Source organism: Poecilia formosa, unplaced genomic scaffold (genome assembly GCF_000485575.1).
Source record: "Poecilia formosa unplaced genomic scaffold, Poecilia_formosa-5.1.2 Scaffold10, whole genome shotgun sequence".
In the NCBI taxonomy this organism is placed as follows: domain Eukaryota; kingdom Metazoa; phylum Chordata; class Actinopteri; order Cyprinodontiformes; family Poeciliidae; genus Poecilia; species Poecilia formosa.
In genome coordinates, this window is record NW_006799949.1 from 3,136,243 (window position 1) to 3,160,138 (window position 23,896).

Consider the following 23,896-nt stretch of genomic DNA (forward strand, 5'->3'; position numbering starts at 1 on the left):
TTGTGTGATATTATGTTGTTGACACTCGCTGTTTTCCTTTTATTATTTGCAGATAAATGTTCTCCAGTCCAAGAGAAGATCAGAAATCCTGAAATCGGTAAATCTGCCTCCTAATCACAATAAAGCCAATTGAATATTATCTGGGTTTTTTTTTTTTTTTTTTTTTACATCTGTTTTTACTGTTTTTTGTTTGGTTTTAATATGTAGATGCTGTCCTTCATGTACGCCCATCTGACATTCTTCCATCAAGGTTATGACCTCTTTAGTGAACTGCAACCTCTTATGAAGCAGCTGGGAGGACAGGTACGAGCAAACATCCAGATTACGATATCACTTATTCAACTACTGTGATGTCAATGTTTTGGTGCAAATGCTGCTGTTTTTATGTGTGGTGATCTATTAGCTTTTGTATTTAATGCCCTAAAAAAAAATCATCCATGTTACTTGCTGAATGTTTTTTTTTTTTTTTTTTATGTGTTAGGATCTTTTTTCAGTTTGGACACAAACCCTAACTAAGTGAATTGACACATTCACCATGTTAAGTGGTGCCTCAAACTGCATTCTGCAATCTGTCAGGAAGTTAAAAATGGCTCCAAGACGATCTTCTAGGTATCATTTACATAGCACCTGGTGGTTCCTTGTCATTAAATCAGAAATACCTTATTGAATCCTACCATTGCAAGTTTGCTTCTCCGTCCTGGGACTTTGCCTCAACATGTCTTAAGATTGACATTTTAGTAACAAATATTCTTGAGGGAATGACATGAAACAGGATAAATAGTCGTAAAGGCACATCAGTAATACTGCATTAGATGGGTAAAATAAGTGAGATTTTTTTAAAATTCAATCAATCAATCGATCAAGTTTATTTGTACAACATATTTCGGAAACAAGGCAGTTTGAATTACTTTGCATCATGAGAAGACATCATAAACACAGGCAACACTTGTGAAAACCAGTAACAGACATTGCATTTTGTCATGTGCAATCGCTATATGTCGGGCAATGTTGGATTTTTTATGGGTCAAAAGCAACTCTGAACAGGTGGGATTTTAAGCCTTGATTTAAAGGATGTCGGTGTTTCAGCTGTTTTTCTGTTTTATATCTGTGGGTTGAGCTGAAGAAAAGAGGAGCCAGAACTCTGGACACTCCAGAAAGATTAATCGTTAACTAGAGTTTACTGACCTACTTCAAATTCTGCTAAAGCCTATCGCCTAGTACGCACCTTTTGCAATTTGAATAGTAATTGATTAATTGAGGGAAAAAAAAAAGTCAACAGATTAACTCTACTCAGTATTGATGTGAAGTCAAGCAGGAAGAGCTGATTAGAGCTTTTTTAATTATTCGCTTATCACTTGTGATTTTGTTAAAAACATCATTATTCTTATTAGGCAATGTATAGATTAACATTTATGTGATAATGTCAAACAAGGCTGTTAACCAAACCACATAGAAGGTACTTTTAAATTGTGAGATTTCAACCCAAAAGGATCCACCCCTACACACTGTTTCTCTTCCTATCTCCTCAGTGTTTGTGTGAATCTGAGTGTGTGTGTGTGTGGTGTGTTTCCGCCTTGTGTGTATGCATGCGTCCCCCAGCAAACAGGGCCAGCCCTCTGGGGCCGAACTCAGCCCAAATGTGACTTTAAGATGATTATCACAGTGGAGCTGCTGCTGCAGTTAGCAGGAATGAGGAAGAAAGCCGCCAGGAGGCTGGAAAGAGGGTTTTTTCACAGATTCACACGGTTGATCGTCGGCTGAGCGAACGCAGCGCAGAAACTCAAGGATGATGCTCAAAGTTGGAGGATATGGAGTGTATTGAATCAGAGCTTTCAGGCAGGGATCCTCTGCAGTGTGAGATAGACCTCGGAGAAAAAGTTTTTGTGATGTTTGAACTAGATAACTAGATTTTTTTTTTTTTTTACATTTTGAACGGTGGCGTCTTTGGTTTTTTTTTTTTTTTTTTACATTTTGAACGGTGGCGTCTTTGGGAGCCACATTTGAAAATATGAAGCAGTGAAAACCTAATTGAAGGGAAGAGCATTCCTTTGCTTCCCAAACATCCAGTGATGTCAGGACAGTGACAGGAACAAACTTTCAAATGCAGATTTTCTTTTCTGGAAGGAATAAAAGAAAATTCTCAGGGCTTTAAGAAAAGGACTGTAAAAAGACCCAAACCTTGAAGAGGGGAGGAAACAAAAAGCAAGAGACTTTGAATTCAAGCTGACAAACAACTGGACTATAACCCTGCTGTGGATTACAAGCCTGTCGCTCTGAATTTGAAGGAGAGCAGAAAGGAGAGGGAGATCAGAGTGTGGGCTGTGGGAAGCCGCGGCGAGAGGATTGTGTTTTCTATCGTCTCTCATCATGAAGCTGAAGAAGATGGAGAGGCTGTGCAGGGAGGTGTGGAGGAGCTGCCAGCAGGTATCAAGCATTGTCAAGCAATTTAAAAGAAAAATATTTGAGAATATAAGAAAAGAAAAGTAAACTAAACTTTGAGAAATGTTGAGGGGAAACTGATTGGTTTGCTGGTAAGCTTTCTAATCTTCTGGTTTTGTTACTTTTCCTTCATGCTCAGCTGGCCCTGCAGATCAAATCTTTCTGATTGAAACTTTCAGTGACACACAACCTTGTGACTGAATGAATTCACTGGCTGTGTTCAGTTATGGGGATTTTCTGTATGTGTTCCATGAGTCATAAAGCTTGTCATTGTAGTTTTCATGTCAGCACAGATCTGTGGTCAGTCAGTCAAGATGCATCTGCCGACTGACAAACTCTGTCATGGCAGCCATGAGCTGGAAACACAGATATAATGTTAAAAACAGGTTTACTTTAAATATGAGTCTGTTTTATAGAAGGCAGCAGAGAGACGGAATGGTTTTGACTGAACTGGTTATCAAAGCATAACAGAGAAAAAACATTTTCCATCCTGATCTTATCAGCCTGCTGCACTCCCGTCCACCCATTTCCGCTCTAAGCAAAACAAATCCCCGCTGTAGTCCTGTCTTCTCTAAAACGGTCAGATAGCAGCAAAATCTGTGTGTACTTTATGGAAGACGCCATTTTACGATGTTTATTTATTTAGTGTTCATTAACTAAAAAAAAAATCCATTGATGTCCATGAAAATTAAACATGTTTCGCCATGAGGGCCATAAAAGTGAAAAATACAAAAGTTACTACAGCTGTTCGTCTCTTTTATTTTCAACCTAGAAAGAAACCTTTCTAAATGATCCCCAGAACGATTCAGTCCTTCAGATTTAACCCCGTTTTATATCCATGAGTTGCCATTTCCCACTTACATTCTGTACCTGCATACCAGCTATACATTTATTTATCTTGTTCATTCAGTATTATCGTAAACGATGAAGATAAGTAGTCCAATAAATATATATAGCTAACATACAAAAAATTTGAACTGCAAGTTAAAGCCTCAAGACTTGCATTACACCCTATTCCAAGTTCTTTTGGTTAAGATCCGTTTATCTGGCAGAATATGTCCCATGAATAAACAAAGTAGGTTTAAGCAACTTCCTGATAGAAGATATTTTTGTACAACCACTTTCTTTTTCTTCAAATGGACATATAGTCGGCATGAAAGGCGAGAAAAATGACATGATGTGTGTTTTACTGTGATATTGCTTTTAACTACAACTTTCTAAAATGATTAAGAATTATTTTGTGTTCTGAATAGAGTTTTGCAAAAAAAAAACAAAAAAGGTGGATCTGATTAAATCTGCTCACATCTTAACAAATGTTTAAATAGAAGCAACCCTAAATTAAAATTTAATTTCATGCAGGACTATGAATATAAAAGGAATATGAAAGTTGAAGGAATAAAATGTTTGTTTTCGCTTTTGAATCCAAGTGGCACACATTGCACCATGAATCTTTACATGCACACCTGTTTGTTACTTCTAATGTTTGAATCATAAAATGGAGAGATGTACATTATGCTGATAATGGTTAGCAACACAACGAGCAACATTTGTTGTTTTTCTGGCGTGGAGCTTGGGTGTGAAGCCATTCCTTTATCCAAGTTCTGACTCCAGAGGCAGTCAATCTTTTATTAACAATTCTGTTAATTGTCCTTCTGTTTCTTTTCACATGTATTTATTTCTTTAAAATTTGTCTGTCAACCTTCTTTCATATTGCAGCCAGGAAGTTTGGCTAAACCAGCTCAGTCATTTGCTGAGAAGTAACTTCATGATGTGATTTTAGTTTTTTTTTTTTTTGTTGAAATAAAATAAAAGATTTTGAATTGTGAGCTTTCAGATTAACCACAAATGCTTCAGTCTACATTAAAACTCCAATATTACTCAGTATCTGAATATTTAGTTTGCAGAGGAAACTTTGAACCTTCTTCATCACGGCTCACATTCCTCCTGCAGCCCCTCAAACATTGACCTCTAATCAGATACTGATTATTTTGTGTTCGAGGCTGCAAACGGCATAATTTAGGTCATGCCACAGCAACAAACCCTTGAGAGACCTAGTTAAGATTTCACAGCTTTAAGGCAAACTGGCATATTTTCAGCAGCAGTCTATGAACCCCAGCTCTTTATTGAAGGCTTTTTTTAAGTTGCTGTGTTCTCAAAGGAGCCCTTGTTTTCCTCCCTGCATGCAGTTTTTACTGTAAGGAATGAAATTTTCTTTTGATAATTTCTCATTCATTTCAGCCATGATCAAGCCAGCTCTACACAGCCCAGTTTGTTTAGAAGAGAAAACTTGCCTTGTTTAGGTCTGATCATTGCTCGATCAGTATAAAGCTGAAAATATGAATTTTCAACACAGTTGAGGTCAGAACCTCACACTCAAACCATAAATGGTTGTCATTCCTCAGATTCTGAGCTCTGCTATTTATCTTTGTGTTGGGAGATCATTTTGCTCTTTATGCATAAGCTAAAGCTGTTTTTGACTGACTGAGACGTTTGGCTGTTTTTGACCAGTTGGTTTGGTGAACTGGACTATGTTGTTCTGTCTCCTGCAGCTGGACCAGCTGGTGGTCGATGCTGCCAAGGAGAAGAGGGACATGGAGCAGAAACACTCCACCATCCAACAAAAGGTAAATTCACATGAATACTGTTACCTCATCATTTTTGGGGGGGTTTAAATCAAACATGGTCCGACGGTTTCCATACCAACACACTTGTCATGTGCATGTAATTTATCTGGAACTTTCTCACTTGTTTACTCATTTTTCTTTTCAAAATTTCTTCAGCCCTGATTGAATGGATGGAAAGTATCTGTGAACATAAATTTTGTAAAAAAAAAAAAAAAACTTGCCAAATATTCTTAATTGGATTCACATCTGGACTTTGACTAGTCCATTTCAACACGTCTGCTGTGATAAAAGTCATTCCACCATTGCAGCTCTGGCTGTGTGTTTACACTCGTCCTGCTGGAAGGTGAACCTACGCTTCAGACCTTTTCAGCCTCTAAAATTTAGCTCCATCCTTCAACTCTGAGCAGCTGAAGAAAGATATCCCTACAGTATGATTCTGCCACTACTATGTGCCACAGTGAAGATGGCGTTTTCAGGGCCATGTGTTGTAAAACGTTTTCCATGAAGGCCAAAAAGTGATTTGTCTTCCTTGTTGGCTGTGTCCCCTGAAGAACATTCAAACACTTTCTCACTGAGTCATAATAAAGCTGCATTTTGCATATTTAGTAACTGTAATACTATTTTGTTTGGCTGTTTAATTATATCAGGAATCTGATAAAAGTTTGTAAAGGGAGTCAGAAACAAAGGAAAACAATGCCATACTTGGGTATTAACTTGTTGAGTTGAGTGTGTGTTTGTCAGTTGAGGGAATGGCAGTAGTAGTCCGCCCTCAGGTGTCAGGTGAGCCCTGATGATGATCTCAGCTACACACACATGCATTATTGATAGCAGACGGGAATCCGTTGCTAAACAAGCTCGGTTTGGTTTCAGTGTGCTTTCAGATCTACTGATTAGCACTTGTTTATTTCACCATTCAGTTTCTCTGCTTCTCATTTTGCTAAAGCGTGCAGCAGATCAGTGGCACACCTTCTGATCTGGGACTCCTGCATCTGTTGAGTTTGATGATGCCCTTAAAGGACAGTGAAGCCGGGAGCTGGTTGTTGTATCCCAGCATGTGATGGAAGTTATTTGCCCTGTGGTTTAGTTGTACATCACACAGCATCAGTAAATAGACAATAGTTACTTACCCAGCTGTTCTCTTAATGGGATTTCTTTATTCCACTGTCTGATAACTCAGCTGGAAGAAACACATACTGTATTCCTCCTTCCTCTTGACCTCCATCTAACTTCATCATCTCTCCCAACTTCCAGCTATCCTTCCTAAGTTGAACTGAATGCTATTTTTAAGCATTCTTGCTCTATCTGTCTGGCTGCATCTATCTACACCCTTCTAACCATGTTGTCTTCTCTTTCCTTCTGCTTTTGCTCTTCTTTCATCTCTTTTCTCTAATCTCTCCAGGCTGCTCTGCAGGTAAGTGGTGTTTCTTTTCCTTTTTCCCCTCATTTCTACTTCCATGCAACATCTGCATGAACATAGTTTAGTGTTGGGTCTCTGGAAGGTCAGAATTGATTTCTGCAGGTCTCACTGTTTAGAAAGACTTCACTGATGAAGACGTTTGATTGGCAATGTGGATAATAGGTTTGAGTTAAGTTGCCATGCATGCTTCTGTGCTTTGTGCTGTTGATGCTTTTATGAGTTTGCTGAGTTTATTGAATAAGTTAATTCTGTTTTGACACTTCAAACATCACATGACTTCACATGGTGTATTCATCCTCAGGCAGGTTTGGTCCTTCACAGTTCCTATTCAGTCTTTAAAAGAAATGCTTTTCTTCACATTTATTTTCGGTTGTCGCACATGTTTTCTTCCAAATTGGTTCAAGCAAAGCATTCAGTTAATTAAATTATTTACTCCTGACGTAGTCCCTCATCTTGTGAAAACAAGGCTAAGCAGCTAACGCTTTTGCCTGCTAACCTTGGTGTAAAATTATTTCACTCCACTTCATTCTGGATACACAATGTCTTGAGAAAGTATTTCCCTCGATTTTTGTCACATTCCCTTAATACCTCAAGCCACATAATGTTTTATCAAGATTTTATGTCATATACCAGCACAAAGCAACACATAAAAGCGATGTAGTGGATATGACGTATGGGTTTCAACATATTTTACAACTAAGAAGCTGAGAAATTTGGTTATCAGTTATAAATTAAGTGCCTTTCTAAGTTTTCTCATTAATAAACAGAGAATCCAGGCATTCTTGTTAGAAAAACAAACAAAATCAGTGAAGATCAAGGAACACAGCAGACATGTCAGGGAGAATGATGTAAAGCAGGATTTGGTGATGTAACAATATTCCAGGCTTTGGATTTGTGTACAGACATGTTCAGTTTATCTTCTCGTAATAGAAACAGTCACACACAACTGCATTATATTTGACTATATGTGGAAACATTCAAGGGGTGTGAATACTTTTGCAAGCTCAAACCTAAAGTTTCTGCTTGTGTTTGGAAATATTTTGCCAGAAAGTTTGAGTTAAATATATAAGACCAATTAAAGGAACTTCTTCTTCTATTAAAAACCATCCACATCATCACTCAGTCGTTTATCACGTTACTTCCCCATTATGCAAGAAGGAACCTAGAAGGTTTATTTTTGTGCACAATAAAAAGATGGCATCATGATTCTGCTATTGAAATCCTTATGGGAGTTTAAATGGGTCCTGAGGTTGTGTTTAGAATGCCAATTCTGTGCTTGTGTGCATTGTTCAGCAGAAACACTGATGTCAGACCATGACACAGCTTTAAGAAACACAGTCACGTGCTGCTGGACCGTTCTATCTCTGTCTTATCTAACAAAAAATAAGTAGAGACCAATAGTTTAAAACAGCTGCAGACATTTTTTATGTGACAATAAATTCCTGTGACTTAAACACTTAATAATAAGCTTTTAGAAGAGGAAGCTGAGCGTACTACTATCAAAGTGAGGTCATGTTTTATTCTCTAAGTCCTCTGTAAAACCAACCCCAACACACACACACACACACACACACAAACGGGTGACCTTTTGCTTGGATCCTGAGTCCTCTGGAGGAGGAGCAGCTGCTCTAGTTGGATAGACACAGCGTCAGGAGAGGCAGGGAGGTGACGGTTTGTAGACACGATGATCCACGAGGCTTCAAGTGACTTCAGTCACTGAGATGCCACACAGACTGAGGAGCTGACCAGTTGTCAGCCATACGGGGAAACTCATACAAGTTAGCAAGGAGAAACTGAGAAAAATGAAGATTTTCAGCCGTTTTCACTATGTGTGGTATCTGGTGAGTGCATGTCGAGCATGTAACGGTGTCACTCTGCCAATGTCCACTCGAGTAGTGTTTGGTTTTATTTTTTATTATTTTGCTTCAAGTTTTCTCTCGTTTGGACCACCTCTTCTCCCTTTCTTGGAAATACAACTTTTCTTTTCTCTGTGTGGTTCTCTTGCTGTTTGTGTGAAATTTTAGGAGGCGACAGAGCTTGACTTTTTACCAGACCATCGCAGCTTTTGTGCCTGGAGGTCGACCTCTGTACGTAGTCGATGCATTGACTGCCATCTGGTGTCTGTGTTGTAACCCCACCTGCCTAAGCCCATCATCCCCTCATCAGCACATGCCTGGAAACTGCATTGCAGTGTTCGTGTAGATGTTTGCATCTTTGTCCGTCCCCTCACTTTTACAGCCCGACACATGCATCAGTGTTGCTCTCCTCATGTCAGCATGTCAGTATTGTTGTCAGTGTCTGCTATAGGGAGTTTTGATTGCTGGTTTGATGTGAGGGTTGTTGTCCATTTCCACATTCGGTTTTTAAATGACAGGACCAGGAAACCACAGCTTTGAAGCGCTTCAGTATAATCTCTTTTTTTGTGCTGTAGCTGTATATTGTGACACTACAGTAAGCTCCCAAAATAAGACAAAAACTTTATTAACCCCACAGGAAATCTTTGGTATCACAAATCTTAACCCTTAAGTTAAAATGAAATCTTTTTCAACATAAAGCAGCGCACAATTGTGAATTGGAAGGAAAGGGATTTTCAAGGTGTTTTCCTATATATACCTACATATAAAATACAATGTGATAAAAGCACTTTCTCTCACCCTGAACCTGCTAACCAATGAAACACAGTAGTGATAGTATCATGTAGTGGAAATTAGAGACGTTCTGCAGAAAGAAAGGAGTGAAAGTTTCAATCTCCAGACATGTACCAAAAGGTGCTTTTACGAAGTATTGACTTGGAGGGTGGGGCTGAATACAAATGGATGCCAGACTTTTCAGAATTTTTGGAGGGGAAAAAAAAGATTAGATTAGCATGCAACATTTTCCTTTTACTTGACAATTAAAATCCCACTAAAACACCTAAAAGTTTTCTCCTTCAATGTTACAAAATGTTAAATAGGTATGGATATTTTTGCAAGGCACTCTGGTTCCCAAAACTGATTTTGTCATCTTATTGATGTCCAGGAAGTAAGCAGGAAGTGGTGGCCATTGTCACAACCTGCTGTATTTCTTAGCTCACTTCCAGTCGACAAACACAGTCATCGGCACTGAAATGTTTACAGACTCCTGCAGGTTTATGTTTGCTTTGTTTATGACTGTGTGATGTTTTGGTTTCAGCCCAAGGCTTGTGGAAGGTGGACTTGCATTGTTGAAATTATAGTTTTATAGCTATTTTACAACATTAACAATACTTGACAGAAAATCCCCAAATAGAGAAACCATTTAGTTCCTCTAAGTTAAAATTCAGTAAACTAATGCCATTTTGAATATATCAGCTCGCTTACGATTTACAAAACCACTGTTCTAACCCAGGAGATTTAGAAACCTCCTGGTTTCTAAACCGCCAAAGTTTCAACAGATCTGAAGACTTCAAGCTGTAATTGCTTATGGAGACGCTGATGCTTGCTGTAAATTGACTCTTCAAGGACACACACACTATCACACACTCTTGTGTAGTTGTACAGGGTGGTGCCTAATGTCACCTGAAGCTGGGGAGAGTGTGGCAGCACCTGAGGTAGTTAACGCAGAGCAGTCTCATAACGACACATGAGACTGAGTTACAGCAGACATGGAGGATATTCAGACAGACTCTGTGATGCCTCGCTCTTCACTATGCAAACTACAAGCAATATGGAAAACAGCAGCTTCATAGTCTCACTGGTTTCAGATTTTCTGAGCTGCTCTGATTTTGACCAATCGAACATATTATTCTAAGAGCGAATTAAATAATGTTCTGGGTGGTTCTGTTGGTAGCCTGTATAACTGGTGTCGGAGCAATAAGTTGGGCTCATTTCCTGTGAGATATGGAGTTTGCCCAGGTTTCCCTTTGTCTCCGATTCTGTTCATGACCTTTATGGAGAGATTTTCTTGGTGCGGCCATAATATTGAGGAAATCCGTTTCGGTGGCTTTAGGATTGGGCCTCTGATGTGATTCTGACCAGGGTGTCAAACTCATTTTCATTTCGAGTCACATCAAGATCATGCATTTCCTCAAAGGCCAGTTGTGGTGTGGCAGAACGCATTAATGAAACTACCTATCAGACTGTTAATACATTATAGCTTTTTCTGTATTCGGAGTACATCTTAAAATTAAATAGTATTAAACATTTTTCACGTTAATGTACTCTGGCATAGTAAAAATAAAAACTGATTTGATTTGACTGATAAAATCATAAACCTGGCAAACGATACAACCATAACCTCGACGTTCTCTGGAGTCTAGAGGGCTACGTAAACAGTTAAGGCAGCTCGGCCTTGATAGACGAAGTAGTTTGGAATCCAGCAGGAAATGTAGGAATTACAGGATCAGCCACATTTATGCATCCATGCAATTGCTTTTTACTTTTATTTGATTTATATTAACCTGGGAAAAAAGTGAGAAGTATTTGACCTGCTGACCTCCAATCATAGACAGTTGAGGGAAAATTGGTGGTTTCCAGTCTTTGGTCGATTGCTGTTGTTTATTCTTTGCATAGATTTTCCTTCAAACATATTTTTTTTTCTATTGAACATATGAATTGAACCCCTGATTTGAATTATTCAGCCTTGCCATTTATTTATGTCACAGTTTATTTTATTAGTAGGTTGGTTATAAGCATTTATGTATTTTCTTTTCGCTTGATACCCTTTATGTATCGTTTGAGGCAAATAAATGATAAATGTGTGTTTCTTTATTTCAACGTGTTGCATGCAGTGGTTATAATTTAAAATGGCCACTGTAAGTCAGGCCTGCTGTCTCACGCTTGCCTGATTTTTTTATTTTTTTTATTTTTTTTTTTAATATATATTCAGTTCAGGCTGAGCAACAGCTACCCTCTGAAAGACCACTTAGCTCTTCTCAGTAATGCTCCAAATTGGTTTTATACCACTGTAGAAAATAAGCATCATTGAAGGTTTCATCCTGTCTGATTATTGTTCTGTTACGTTTTTTGTTTATACGTCCATGTTTCCTTTTTTTTCATGTGGTTTCCAGGATTTCTCAAATGACGACACGAAACTGGAGTATAATGTGGACGCAGATAATGGCATTGCAATGGAGGGTTATCTATTTAAGAGGGCCAGTAACGCTTTCAAGACTTGGAACAGGTAATGACACACTTGAACTGGTGGCTTAGAAGTAATCTGTACCAGATATAACTTTATTAATTTTAAGACTGAAACATTTGTGAGTAGCTAAACATATAAGAAGTTTTTTTTGCTCTTTTGCTTCAAAGTAGCATGTATTGTTAATATTTTATGAGGAATTAGGAGGTAATGACATATAGATTCAAGTAAATGTGTCCCAACACATTTACTTGAACAGGGCACGTTGACTTTTTTTGGTACAGAAATCTCTTCATCCCCTCTGATCCTGCAGCAGTGATAGTAGGGCTCTTTGCTGCTCAGATGGCAATAAAGCTAAAAAATTACCACAAAAACAATCAGCCCAGTGAGCATGTTTGTCAGGCAGAAATTAAAGTTTCCAGAAAAGTGATGGTTAAAAGAAGCTACTTCAAAGCATCTTGAGTAAAGAAACACAATGATTTCCAGCTTTATTAATCCTAAAACTTTTATTTCCAAAGGATTTGCTTTCAAGTATAGAAAATAATCCTGATATGCTTTGAAAACATGTTCAAAAAGTGCATTTTTCATCAGAGTTTGTGCACAGTTTCGCCATAAAACTACAGTAACTCCATAATTCACATTCCTTAACTGTCATTCTTCTCTTCCTTGAAATCTCAACTAATTTAACAAACTGATAATTGTCTGGTGATGTATTACTGCTTTTAAACTCTAAATGTATTAATAAATTTTGTGTCTTGTTTTTGAGAATAAAAAAAGTTATCTATTTAGTCATCAGTTTCTCTGGACTTCCCTGTGAGATATTTTCGCAGCATTTCTGCTCATTGCATGCGACCGATTTTCCCCTTAACCATGTGCTCTCCTTTCAGACGTTGGTTCTCCATCCAAAACAATCAGCTAGTTTACCAGAAGAAATTTAAGGTATGTCAACTGACTCCCCACACCAACCACACAGAAAAAATGTTTCTGTTTTGGGTTTTTTTTTGTGTGAGTATTTTTAGTTTACTGCTGTAAAGCAAATCTTTGAAACAGCTGTACTGTGTGGAGTAAAGCACTCCTGCACCTCAGGATGGGTTTCTGTTTTGGTTATAATTCTGAACAGTATTTGTATTTATGATTCAGTAGAAAATAAACACATCTATTTTTCACCCTTGTTATGAATGTTAAGAATTCTTATTTGTTACTAATTCAAAATTATAGGTGGTTTGATAAAATCTACCACCCTCGAATTTAAATTAAATGGATTGTGAAAGCAAAGTAACAGTACATTGTCTATAAGAGTAATATTAAAACTTTTTAAATGGTGTTCACATTTCACGATTTCAAGAAACAAGGTGCGTAACTACGTGTGTGTTTTGGGTTAATGCTCGTTTTGGGGTACTTCATTTTGTTTGTCTGCCGCCCCACAGGACAACCCGACAGTAGTGGTGGAAGACCTGAGGCTATGTACAGTCAAGCACTGCGAGGACATCGAGCGGCGCTTCTGCTTTGAAGTAGTTTCACCCACAAAGTAAGTCAGAATCACATGAACATTTCTAGCAGTCTAAGAAATACCAAAGTATAACAGAAATGCATGTAGAAATGAAGAGTTTGGGGTTGGAGGAGCAGCAAATCTATCATTTAAGACACACAAACAGATTTTCTCACAGCTGCCATTTGATGCTTGTGTTCCCCTGTGAAGGAGCTGCATGATGCAGGCCGACTCAGAGAAGCTGCGGCAGGCTTGGATCAAAGCCGTCCAGAACAGTATCGCCACCGCCTTCCGCGACAAGGGAGACAGCGGCGAGGTAAAGCAAAAAAAAAAAACAACAAAAAAAACATGGGAGCATAAATCTATTAAAGTATAAAAAATGATGTGAGAAAGATTCAGATGTTAAGTCTTTTAACGGCACAACTGAATAGGATTTAATTTTAGAAATGTGTGTGAGAGGAGAGATGTGGACTTCTGGTGCAGTTTTCAGCTGTTTATTTAAGTCTTGAGTTTAATTTACTGTCTATTCTGAACACTGACCGGTTTCCTCATGCAATCCCATGCCAGAAGCTGGACAGGAAGTCATCCACGTCAACAGGGAGTCTGGACTCCGGAGGGGAACCCAAGGAAAGGTCGCTGAAAGGAGAGAGCGCTCTGCAGAAGGTCCTGGCCATTCCTGGCAACGCCTGCTGCTGTGACTGTGGCCAGCCGGACCCGCGCTGGGCCAGCATCAACCTGGGCATCACTCTCTGCATTCAGTGCTCTGGAATCCACAGGTAGAGTCACAGACGCTTTCCACACACCGATAAATGCTCTCAAAATGCGACAGGTTTTTCTACATTAAAAAAACCAGCAAAACTAATAAACCAAGTGAAAATTTTGGGTGAATTGTATTTTTCTTTTATAGATCTTACATAACGCAGGTCATGTAGAGTTCACGTCAGCTCTGTGAAAACAAAAAATAATTAAAACTTGTTTGCTTTTGTAAGTTTGGGGAAATATTTCCTGTTATGGTGTGAAAAGCTTTGGGATTTGTGAAATGTAAACCTCCGATTACATAAACCCTCAATCTATGTGGGATGTTGTCACAACATTTAATTACCTTGCATAGCAATGTTAATTAAAGCTTAATAAGAAGGTGACGAGGTTCGTTCCCACAATCTACATTATAAGAAAATAATCTAATGGCATCTCTTTGTTTTTGACTCTTGCACACAGGATATATTCATAGAATAAACTTCACTACACAAAGATGAAAAGAGTGAATAGAAAAGAAATCTTGCTTACTAACTTCACAGTGCAGGAAAGAGAATCAAATATCCTCTGTAGCTTAATTCACTTGGGTTGCTGTAATATGTAGTGATCTTTTTCTTTACTTTTTTGTTTTCCCCGTACAGGAGCCTGGGAGTGCATTTCTCCAAGGTTCGGTCTTTAACTTTGGACTCATGGGAGCCAGAACTGCTGAAGGTAATCCGGCTTCATTGTTGAGATTCATATAATGTCAAGTCTTGACCCTGCTGCAAACCGTGTTTTATTCTGATTTATGCCAAGTTCAGTAATTATTGTTGTTTTTTTTTTTTTTGTTGTTTTTTTTTTAATGAATTTCAACAGTTGATGTGTGAACTGGGAAACAGAGTGATCAACCAGATATATGAAGCTCGACGAGAAGAACTAGGAGCCAGAAAACCACAGCCAGGAGACCCCAGGTACAAAACTGCTAATGTTGTTATTACATTTTAGGCAATGAAATGTTTATTTTCTTATTTAAAAAAGGAATGTAATTATTTGGGGAAGGGGTTGCATCTTTTAATGTATATTTAATGTTGTACATTGGTAAAAGACAATATCTTACCAAGTATTTGTGGTCTAGTTTCAGTAACTTTGAATAAGCCCAAGCTAACTTACAAGGGACACTTCAGCAAGATATAGTAAATACTTATAATATTTTAAATCAATGATTTCTTAATACTGATGAAAAAGTACTAGTTATAAGAGAAACAATCTACCAGTGAAGCAGTCAGACTTTTTCATCAGCATTAAGAAATTACTGACTTACAACAAGCTCCTATATCTGGTTGAAAAGTTACTTTTAAGTTAGTTTTGTCTTATTTCAAATGCACTAAGATATTTGCACTATAAACTAGAACAAAAATACTTGGTAAGGTTATGTGTTTTTGCAGTGCATAAAGAAGCTTAAGTGGCTAAATAAAAAAAACAAAATCTGCAGAATGTGGCTGTTATTTTATCTGATTGCCAGAATAATTGATGACTTAACTAAAATAATTAGTTGCATCCCTAATCTGCTGTTACTTTTTCTTTTACTGAACACCATAATGTGCCCTGGAAAAGTATTCATAGCTCTTGACCTCCTTTGGCTGCATTAATCAGCCCAACATGTCTGTGTGATTTGCCGGCAGACACGAGGTGGAGGCTTACATCAAAGCCAAATACGTGGATCGACGTTTCGTCCGCCGGCCGTCGGATGAGGAGCTTCGTAACAAGGTTGTTTCTCTGAGCAAAGAGGAGAAGAGGCTGAGCAGCAGCTCGGACCACCTGCCGCCTAAAGCCCCTCCGCCCACTCCCAAACTTCGGCCAGGCTCTCATGCGTCTGGACAGTCAGGTCGGTGCCTAATAAAAACACCATGTGGCTCTCTAACCCAACTTTCAGAATAAGAAAAAAAAAAACATTTTAATGTCACCATGACTGCGATCTCACTACGTTTAGAAGTTTTGAGAGCATTTCAGGTTTGCCTGGCTGTAAAATGTTACTGGATCTGGATGTGGGGGGTTTTCTCATCCAGACTGTTGACTTGACAGCTGTGTGGTGTTTGTAGCCCACCCATCGGCGTACCGTACGTTCTTTGTGAGCAGCATATGTCTGCAGCCTCTTTGCTTCGCATTGCTTTTTGCAGTCTGTCTCTTCCAGTGTTAGCCCAGCCTGTAGTCTAACCATCTGTTCCCCTACCTTGCTTTCTTCTTTCTCTCCTCTCTCATTCCTTTTACTTTTACTCCCTTCATTCCTCCTCTGGCTGTTCTGTGCTTCTGGACTAATCCCCCTTGTATTTCTGACCTCAAAACTCTCCAACCCCACCCCGCCACCTTAACTGCACTTCCCATCATCCCTTGCGTAGCTGCTGCCTGCGGCAAAGAGGCCCGCCGCGACTCTCTCTTCTGTCCTGATGAGCTTGACTCGCTCTTCTCCTACTTTGACACGTCCTCCAAGCTCAGGAGCAGTAAGTAATTAAAGCTGAATATTTGGCTTGCTTTCCGTCCCCCCCTCTGCTGTTTGTTTTGAATTTTACAGTTTTGGGAGTAGCGGCCCTTTATCCTTTCTTCTCTTCCTTTCTCATCCAGACTCATGCTGTCCTGTAAGCTTTGCAGAACATGACATGTTACTGTGTTTATAGAGGAGGAGGGCAGTATTTCTCTCACTCAAACTGGTATTTGCACTTATATCTGTGTCATTGTTTTGTTTTTTTCTTTCTTCCTTTTTTATGTTTTGTTTTTAGGAACCGGGATCTTAAGGTGATGGAGTCTGTCATCCAGGGCTCTGTGTTGTTTACCGTCATTTAGTTGTTGCCAATAAGAAATATTAGGTGTGCCTTCCTAATCAGTCTGCAGAAACCTCAATAAAGTTCATAAAAACATTTTTTTTAAAAACTTTCATTCAGGAACATCTGGAGTTTCATTTTGATGATCTCAAATCAAAACTCATCAGCTGGAAGGTGTTCCTTTTATTTCACGCTCTTTGGCAACAACAGCTTCATGTCAACCACATGTAGTGAATCAGATTGTTGTTTCACAGTGAAAAGTGCAGACAGCGGCATTCAGAACAGCGCCGATGGGAGCAGGGAGATGCTGGCCACCACTCCGTCCAGTAACAGCCTGGCAGATGCAGGTGAGAGGCCCCAACCCTGACGAGTTGCTTTTTGAGATCCTTTTTGCCTACTTCATGCTGCCAAACAGGTCCTATTTAATGCTTTATTCACATCAGGCAAATGCTACCCAAGAGTGATTTTTTTTTTGTTTGTTTGTTTTTGCGACGATTTTTTTCACTACCAAAGCAATCAGATTTGTTTCACTTCCACATGTGGTGCTGACTCGTGTCCGTTTGTTTTCAAAGTGTCTGCAGTCATGATGCATTTCATCTGACTTTTTGCACCAAAAGGCATTGCTATCACTTGTCCTCTCTTTTTTCTTAGCTTCCCGTTAATGAACCTGACAACACTGTCGCCTCTCGTTTCTCCACAAATTTAAAATTGATCCATAAACAGCAGTATACAATACGTATTACTTCCATAAGTTGAAGGCTATGTGACGTCAATGTTGTTCTGCACATACAAATCACTTTGTAGTAGCAATCTCGCTGCAGTTGCATTGAATTAGAAGAATAACGGCCATGCAACAAAATAAATAAATAAATAAATCAGTCAAAAATCTGAATTGAGCATCTAGATCTGCTGTGTGAAATTATTTCTTGATTTGACAGTAACCAGGTTTTTTTGTTTTTGTTTTTTTTTTTTTGTCGCTATTTAAATTGTGCCCATTCCTTTTTCACATTAGGTCAAGAAGATTTCAGTAACTTTGTTCTATATTAAATGAAACCATTGTTCAACAAGTTATATTTGCATGCAGGTCACCAGTTTGTTTGGCCTGAATCGTTAAGGTTTGACTAAGAAGAAGCATAAAATAAATGTAAGAGTATAAATATGACACAGATCTTTCCCTCTAATTTGCAGAAGCTGCAGAGGCTCCCCCCGTGCCCGCCACGCTCCCGACCGCGTCGCCCTGTAAGGAGGTGGTTTTCTTCGAGCCGAAGGAGTACAGCCCGGGTCTGCAGCTCTACTGGGCGTCCTTCAGCCGCAGCCTGCCGGACATGGCCGAGGCTCTGGCCCACGGCGCCGAGGTCAACTGGGTCAACACCGAAGAGGACAAGAGGACGCCACTCATCATGGCAGTGCATGGGGTCAGTGTGAATTTAAGAAGTCCTGTCAGGTTTATTATAGATTTATTCATTGGTTAATTTGTTATAAATGCAATGAATCCAACACAGAACTTACTCAAATGTGTAGTACAGTTAAAATAAAAGCCCATCATGATATCTTCTCCAGGGCTCACTGGTCACCTGTGAGTTTCTGCTCCAAAACGCAGTGAATGTGAACCAGCTGGACGCTCAGGGCCGAGGGCCACTGCACCACGCCACCATGCTGGGACACACGGGGTTCGAACACACAGCCACGCCGATCTGCCTCTAACGTGTCTAAAAACAGAGCATCTCACCAACTTCTCTGTTACAGCCAAGTCTGTTTGTTCTTGAAAAGAGGAGCAAATCAAAACGCCGCCGACATTGACGAGAAGACGCCGCTGAGCATAGCAGTGGAAGCGGCAAACGCAGATATTGTCACGTTGTGAGTTTTATTCCTTATTGCTCAAAATTTCTATATATGATTAGAGGTATGAATACTTTTGCACTGAGCTGTAAAGAGATTGCAGTGTTACTAAAATCTTGCTAAATCTTTCACAGGTGCAATTTCTGTTCTGATTTGCGTTTCCAACTTGTTGCGTTTCTTCGTCAGATTGCGGTTGGCCAAGATGAACGAGGAGATGCGGGAGGCGGAGGGGCCATACAACCCATCAGGTCAATATAACTCCAACAGCCCCACCGAGATGCAGTACAGGAAGTGCATGCAGGAGTTCATTAGCCTGCAGCTGGACGATGAGTCTGATTAGAGGTGTAAAAGCTCGGGCTTCAGAGTTGGGCTCAGTTAAAGCAGCAAAACCGAGAAAACAGAGTCTCTGAGCTTTGCCACATTTTCTTGAAGGAACTCTGAAAGGAGATCTGTGACTAGTTAGCTTAGCCCAACTCTGTTAGCTGAGCTCCTGCTGGGAGCTGAGCCGGCCTCTGCACCATTTCTCATCAGGTGTTAGACAGGAGAAACGTGACGCAATAAAGCCATCAAATCTGAACTCTAAGTCAGAGTTTTGCTTCCAAAAGCGAGTGACTTTTCCTTTCTGTGACTGTTATCATGTGGGATAGCACAAAATGTATCTGTTTTTGTCAAAGGTTTCCTCTGTGTTGGAGGAGCCTCTCTTAACTTACAGCCACTGTCCAGAAATGAAAGTATTTATTGCTACAATGCAAAGTAGCTGCCTGCTGAACTCAGTGACTTCATCGCAAGATCTGGCAATAATCAAGATGTTTGAATGAAGCTCAGTGTTCATAGGGTAGCATAGTGTGTGTCTGTAAGCTATAAACATCCGTTTTTAGAAATTATGCACATTCCAGTTATTGGCTATATGCAACTACTGTACCTTCTTTCTTGTGACTGTCTGGTTTTAAGGTCTTTATTACGTTCAGGGCTTGTTTACTTGTTTTTCTGGTCTAAATATATGATCCGTCTTGCTGTTTCTACATGCCTGGATAAAAAAGAAATCTATTTTAGAACATTTTTGTTTTATAAAGTACCTTTAGCAAGCATGTGAGAGCTATTTTCACTGTACATGTTGTAAATAATTCATGTGTATAGTTTGTGATTAACAGAATACGTTTAGGAGTGACTGTAGCTGCAGAGTGCCATGAGGATGTTGTATTTACATCCTTGGGTACTTTTATTTTTATTTGATTGAAAGGTACTTATGAAGAGTCAGTGTCCTTGCTTGTTGCTTATGCTCACAGGAAATCTAAAATTGTAAGACGATCGTCTGGAATGTTAGCGGATTTCTCTTCAGATATACTAAAACCCGTTTAGGGATGATGCGTCGTCAAGTGCAATAGCCTAGAAAAAGATGGATATGTAACTGTGTGAAGCTTTTTTAAAAAAAAAATCATCTTCTAGTCCTGGCTTCTCTGTGTGAGAGTCATGTGGGAGCTTTAAAATTGCAACTCATATCAAAAATCTTCAGAAAGACTGTGGAATGAGCTCGGTTTGGTTTTGCTGATTGAAATATACCCCAGTTTCATCTCGTATGTTTTCTTCATGCTGCATGAAATCATCCAAGGGGTCCTGAAGCACTTTGAATTAATGGGAAGGGAAAGAGCGCCCCCTGCTGTACAACACGAGACGTTTAGAAAGAAAAATGTCAGCGAAAGAGCAAAGTACTTCATCACTGATTATGTGTTTTTTTTATGATAACATGTGAAGATGCTGCTTGTGATAACCACTGGAGGGCGCACTGAAGAGATTTTTGTACCCTTATTATTTTCATTTTCTTTATCACATTTGGAACTGATTGGCAAAACAATAATATACATACAGTGCTTTGAAAAAGTATTCTTTTCTTTTCTCTCTTTACGTTTCTGTTACAATAGCAGACCTTTACTTATTCGATTTTTATGTAACAGACCAATGCAAAGTAGCGCATAATTGTGAAGTGGAAGAGAGGGGGGGGGGAGAATTATATGTATATATTTGCAGAAAATGAGAAATGGTCAAAATAATGGAAAAGATGCAGTGCTTTCAGACCTCAAGTAATGCAAAGAAAACAAGTTCATACATTTATAAGTAACAATACTAATGTTTTAACTCTAGAAGAGTTCAGAAATCAATATTTGGTGGGATAACCACGAGGTTTTCAATGGGAGTCAGTGCAGTGGGCTCTTTTTTTTCCAGAGGTGTAAAAATATATAAATTAAAAGTGTGGGGTGCATTTGTCTTCATCTCTCCTGAGTCAAAACAGCTTTTTCTGAAATTACAGCTTTCAAGTCTTCTGGGTTGTGTCTCTACCAGCTTTGCACATTTAATGAATAAAATTGCAGCCTCAAAGAGAATGCGCAGAAGCACAGCAGTGAACTTTAATTAAGTCTCATCAAAGATTTTAAATCAACTATATCCTTAGCTTCAGTTTATCTCGTGCTCTACTGTGTTTTTGGTCTGTATAAAATATCCCAACAAAATGCACTGAAGTTTGTCGTTAGGACTTTCAAAGGGTGTGAATACTTTAGCAAAGTATTTTGTTAAAGTTTTTAACTTGTGTTGTAAGAATATGCAGGAGGTAAATTAGCAACAGAATAAGCATGTTGTGCCACCAATGGGTTTTGTTTTTGACTTATAGTTATTGATTATGAGAAGACTGATGGATAATTAGGTGGAAGGTCCATGAGGAAGATCCAGCCTCATTGATCCTCCATGTTTTTATGGAGCTGAGTTCATCTTTGTTTGCGGTTTAATGAGATGGGATAAAAAAGCAGCAGAGTGGTTCTGAATCTCAGAAATGGCATGGAAGTTAAAAACTCACAAAGTTCTACAGCAATAGTTTTGGAGAAAAAAAAACCTAAAACGAAGATTTATTTTGTCATCAACTCAGATTGAGAACCACTTTCCTGACGTAAGCAGTTCTTCTTCTCATCTTATCTGTTTTTGTATTTTGCTTTTCATTTCTCGCTCTCCACCCCAGAGTTTGTGCCTTCCTTCTGTTCTCTCTGTTTCTTTGGGGTACTGAGGCCAACACAACTGTATTTTTGTACATAAACTCCTGCACTTTAATCACAATACAGTTGTTGAGGAAAAACAAATGTCTGTGGGCTCCTTTATTTCCTCCTGAGTGGAGCGCTGCTGGCTCTTCCTGTTCTCCTTCTCTCCTCTGTGTTGTTCTGTTTTGTTTTCTCGAGCCGCGCCGACTCTCTGTCAGGTAGGGACGACTTTTTCTTCCTCTGTTCTGATGGAAACTTTCACTGCATGAGCTTCTCAACTCTGACCTGTCCTGCTGCTGACCTGGAGCTCGTTCCCCACACTGTCTGGAAAAGTTTGGAATTTGATCCAGGAATTTCCTGGTCGGGATGAATGTTTACAAATATTTGCATCTTCTGACTTTTTTCCTTGACTCTGTGTGTAAAAGTTGTGTCCAGCTGTTTATTCTAATCCATCCCTATTAGTAGATGCATCCCTTTATTTATCCTTCCATCCTGCCCATTAATTCAATTGTCTGTCCATCCATACGTTTGTCAGTCATCCATCTATTTGTTCATTCATCCATCTCTCCTTCCATTGGAATATTTTTTTACAAATTCTTTTTTGTTTTACTTTAAAACTTGTCAAAAAAGAAAAACAAATCAACGCTTTGCAAGTCTGAGTCTGAAAAATCATGTCTAAACCCTGAATGTGGTAAATGTATTTCCTCATTACTTTAGTCAGAATTTTAATTCTCTCTTTGCTTCACTTTGCGGCAGCAGCAGAACTAGAAAGATGTAGTTTGCCAGCCTGACGGATTTTAGTAACGAAAAAAATAAATGAATCTCTGCAGCCGATTGTGGAAAATAACCCGGCGCTGAACATGAAAAAACAGCTGCAGGTCTTTTATTTTCCTACTGCGTTTGTTTATGTTTGTTCCACTTGTTTTTCTTTTCTTTACAGGGGACGAAACCTACCAGGACATCTTCCAGGACTTCACCCACATGGCCTCGAACGACCCGGACAAGCTGAACCGCTACCAGCAGTACGACCCTCAGAGACCCTGACGCTGCGGCGCTACCGCAGCCCAGGTCAGACTTTCACCACTTCAAAAAAAAAAAAAAACCTAGAGGCCTGGAGTGACGTCGGCTTTCCTTGCAGGATCATTCGGAAAGAATCTCATGTCACTTCTAGTTTTTGTAAGAGTCTGGAAGCAGTTTGGTCAACTGAATGGAGAAAAAAAAAACCCCTCATTCATTCGTTTGCTTTTCAGTTTGACCTTCCTGCTGCCAGCCAATGGTACAGTGTTAAAGCTGTTTGAAAGGATCTCAGATGAAAACTGAACTCTGAATGTAGAGCAGTCATAGTTCTTTGACCAAGTTTAACTTCTCCCATCCGGATGTGCGAAACATATGTAGAGAAGTTATGGGGGGGAAAAAAGCCTTTATTGTTTTTCATGAAAGGTTTGGCCTGTACATGCTTTTACTTTATTTGCACAAGTCTCTTCATGTACTGGAAGCAAGCCTGTTAATATTTCATTTGTGATTTTAAAACATTGATTTAAGTAGATTTGTAAATGTTAATAGTTTTAATGTTTTTGTGCCTGCAGATTGCATCATTGGAAGATTTGGGGGTGGGGGGGAACATTTTATCTTAGACTCTTGAACTAAATGTTGTGGCAAGAAAACATCAGCCAAACATGTTAACTGACAAGTTTTCTTCCACATCAATAACACACCATAAAAAAAGACAAAGCTACTTTCAGTACTGAAAAGGTGCCACACTTAAAAGTTTTGAGTCATCAAATTTAATAATCAGGTGAGTAAATGCAGAATATGGTTTATATAGAGGGTAAATCTACTCAAATCAACTTATCCTCCCCAGAGCCAATATCTGGCAGAAAATGGAATATTTTCCCAGATGTTTTGGGATCCTTAAGCTGTTTTTTTTTGTTTGTTTTTTTTGCGCTAATATGAGTCGTGTCTTTGAGTTCTTTTTCCCCAGTCTCTTTCTTCCTGTTGAATCGTGAACTTTGACCCTAACCAGGGCACTGGAGGCCTGCTCTTGCTGCTCTTTGAGTGGCTTCTCTTCTCCATGTTTTCTCCTGTTTTGAATAATGACTTTACTGGAATTCACTAGAATAAAGATAATAAATAAAAAATAAATAACGTTTTTTTTTTGTTTTTTTTAAAGCCTTAAAATGACTTTTTAACCCTTTCTGGATTGACTGACATCATGACTGCTTTTGTTTTCTTAAACGCATTTTGATCAGGGCATGATGAGTTGTTCTGCTTCGTGTTGTCAGACAGGTCCTTGTGTCAACAAATGAGGCATCTTTTCAACAAGGGGGGGTAATTGTGAATTCACATGAGGCCAGCTTTACTTAGCTTCTCTTTGTCTTGAATTAATGTTCACTTAATGATCTGAAACATTTAAGTGTGAC

The 23,896-nt window shown here is 39.0% G+C and overlaps 1 protein-coding gene across 4 annotated transcripts in view; it reads left to right on the plus strand.

Moving 5' to 3' along the window:
• LOC103130490 (arf-GAP with coiled-coil, ANK repeat and PH domain-containing protein 2) overlaps positions 1 to 23,626 on the plus strand; it is a 49,574-nt gene extending 25,948 nt beyond the window's left edge. Inside the window, exons 7-26 of one of the 4 annotated variants that reach the window (XM_016665490.1) lie at positions 53 to 97; positions 208 to 303; positions 4,989 to 5,063; positions 6,463 to 6,474; positions 8,505 to 8,567; positions 11,507 to 11,619; positions 12,465 to 12,516; positions 13,005 to 13,105; positions 13,277 to 13,382; positions 13,634 to 13,842; positions 14,464 to 14,533; positions 14,678 to 14,772; positions 15,484 to 15,686; positions 16,198 to 16,299; positions 16,872 to 16,964; positions 17,806 to 18,032; positions 18,178 to 18,287; positions 18,364 to 18,474; positions 18,643 to 18,704; positions 22,417 to 23,626. In XM_016665490.1, coding sequence (XP_016520976.1) covers positions 53 to 97; positions 208 to 303; positions 4,989 to 5,063; positions 6,463 to 6,474; positions 8,505 to 8,567; positions 11,507 to 11,619; positions 12,465 to 12,516; positions 13,005 to 13,105; positions 13,277 to 13,382; positions 13,634 to 13,842; positions 14,464 to 14,533; positions 14,678 to 14,772; positions 15,484 to 15,686; positions 16,198 to 16,299; positions 16,872 to 16,964; positions 17,806 to 18,032; positions 18,178 to 18,287; positions 18,364 to 18,474; positions 18,643 to 18,704; positions 22,417 to 22,520 — 2,049 coding nt within the window. In that variant the 3' untranslated portion in view covers positions 22,521 to 23,626. The remainder of the gene's footprint in view (positions 1 to 52; positions 98 to 207; positions 304 to 4,988; positions 5,064 to 6,462; positions 6,475 to 8,504; positions 8,568 to 11,506; positions 11,620 to 12,464; positions 12,517 to 13,004; positions 13,106 to 13,276; positions 13,383 to 13,633; positions 13,843 to 14,463; positions 14,534 to 14,677; positions 14,773 to 15,483; positions 15,687 to 16,197; positions 16,300 to 16,871; positions 16,965 to 17,805; positions 18,033 to 18,177; positions 18,288 to 18,363; positions 18,475 to 18,642; positions 18,705 to 22,416) is intronic. The other 3 variants (XM_007541916.2, XM_007541903.2, XM_007541909.2) reach the window with 3 other exon arrangements.
• The last annotated feature ends 270 nt before the right edge of the window (positions 23,627 to 23,896 follow it).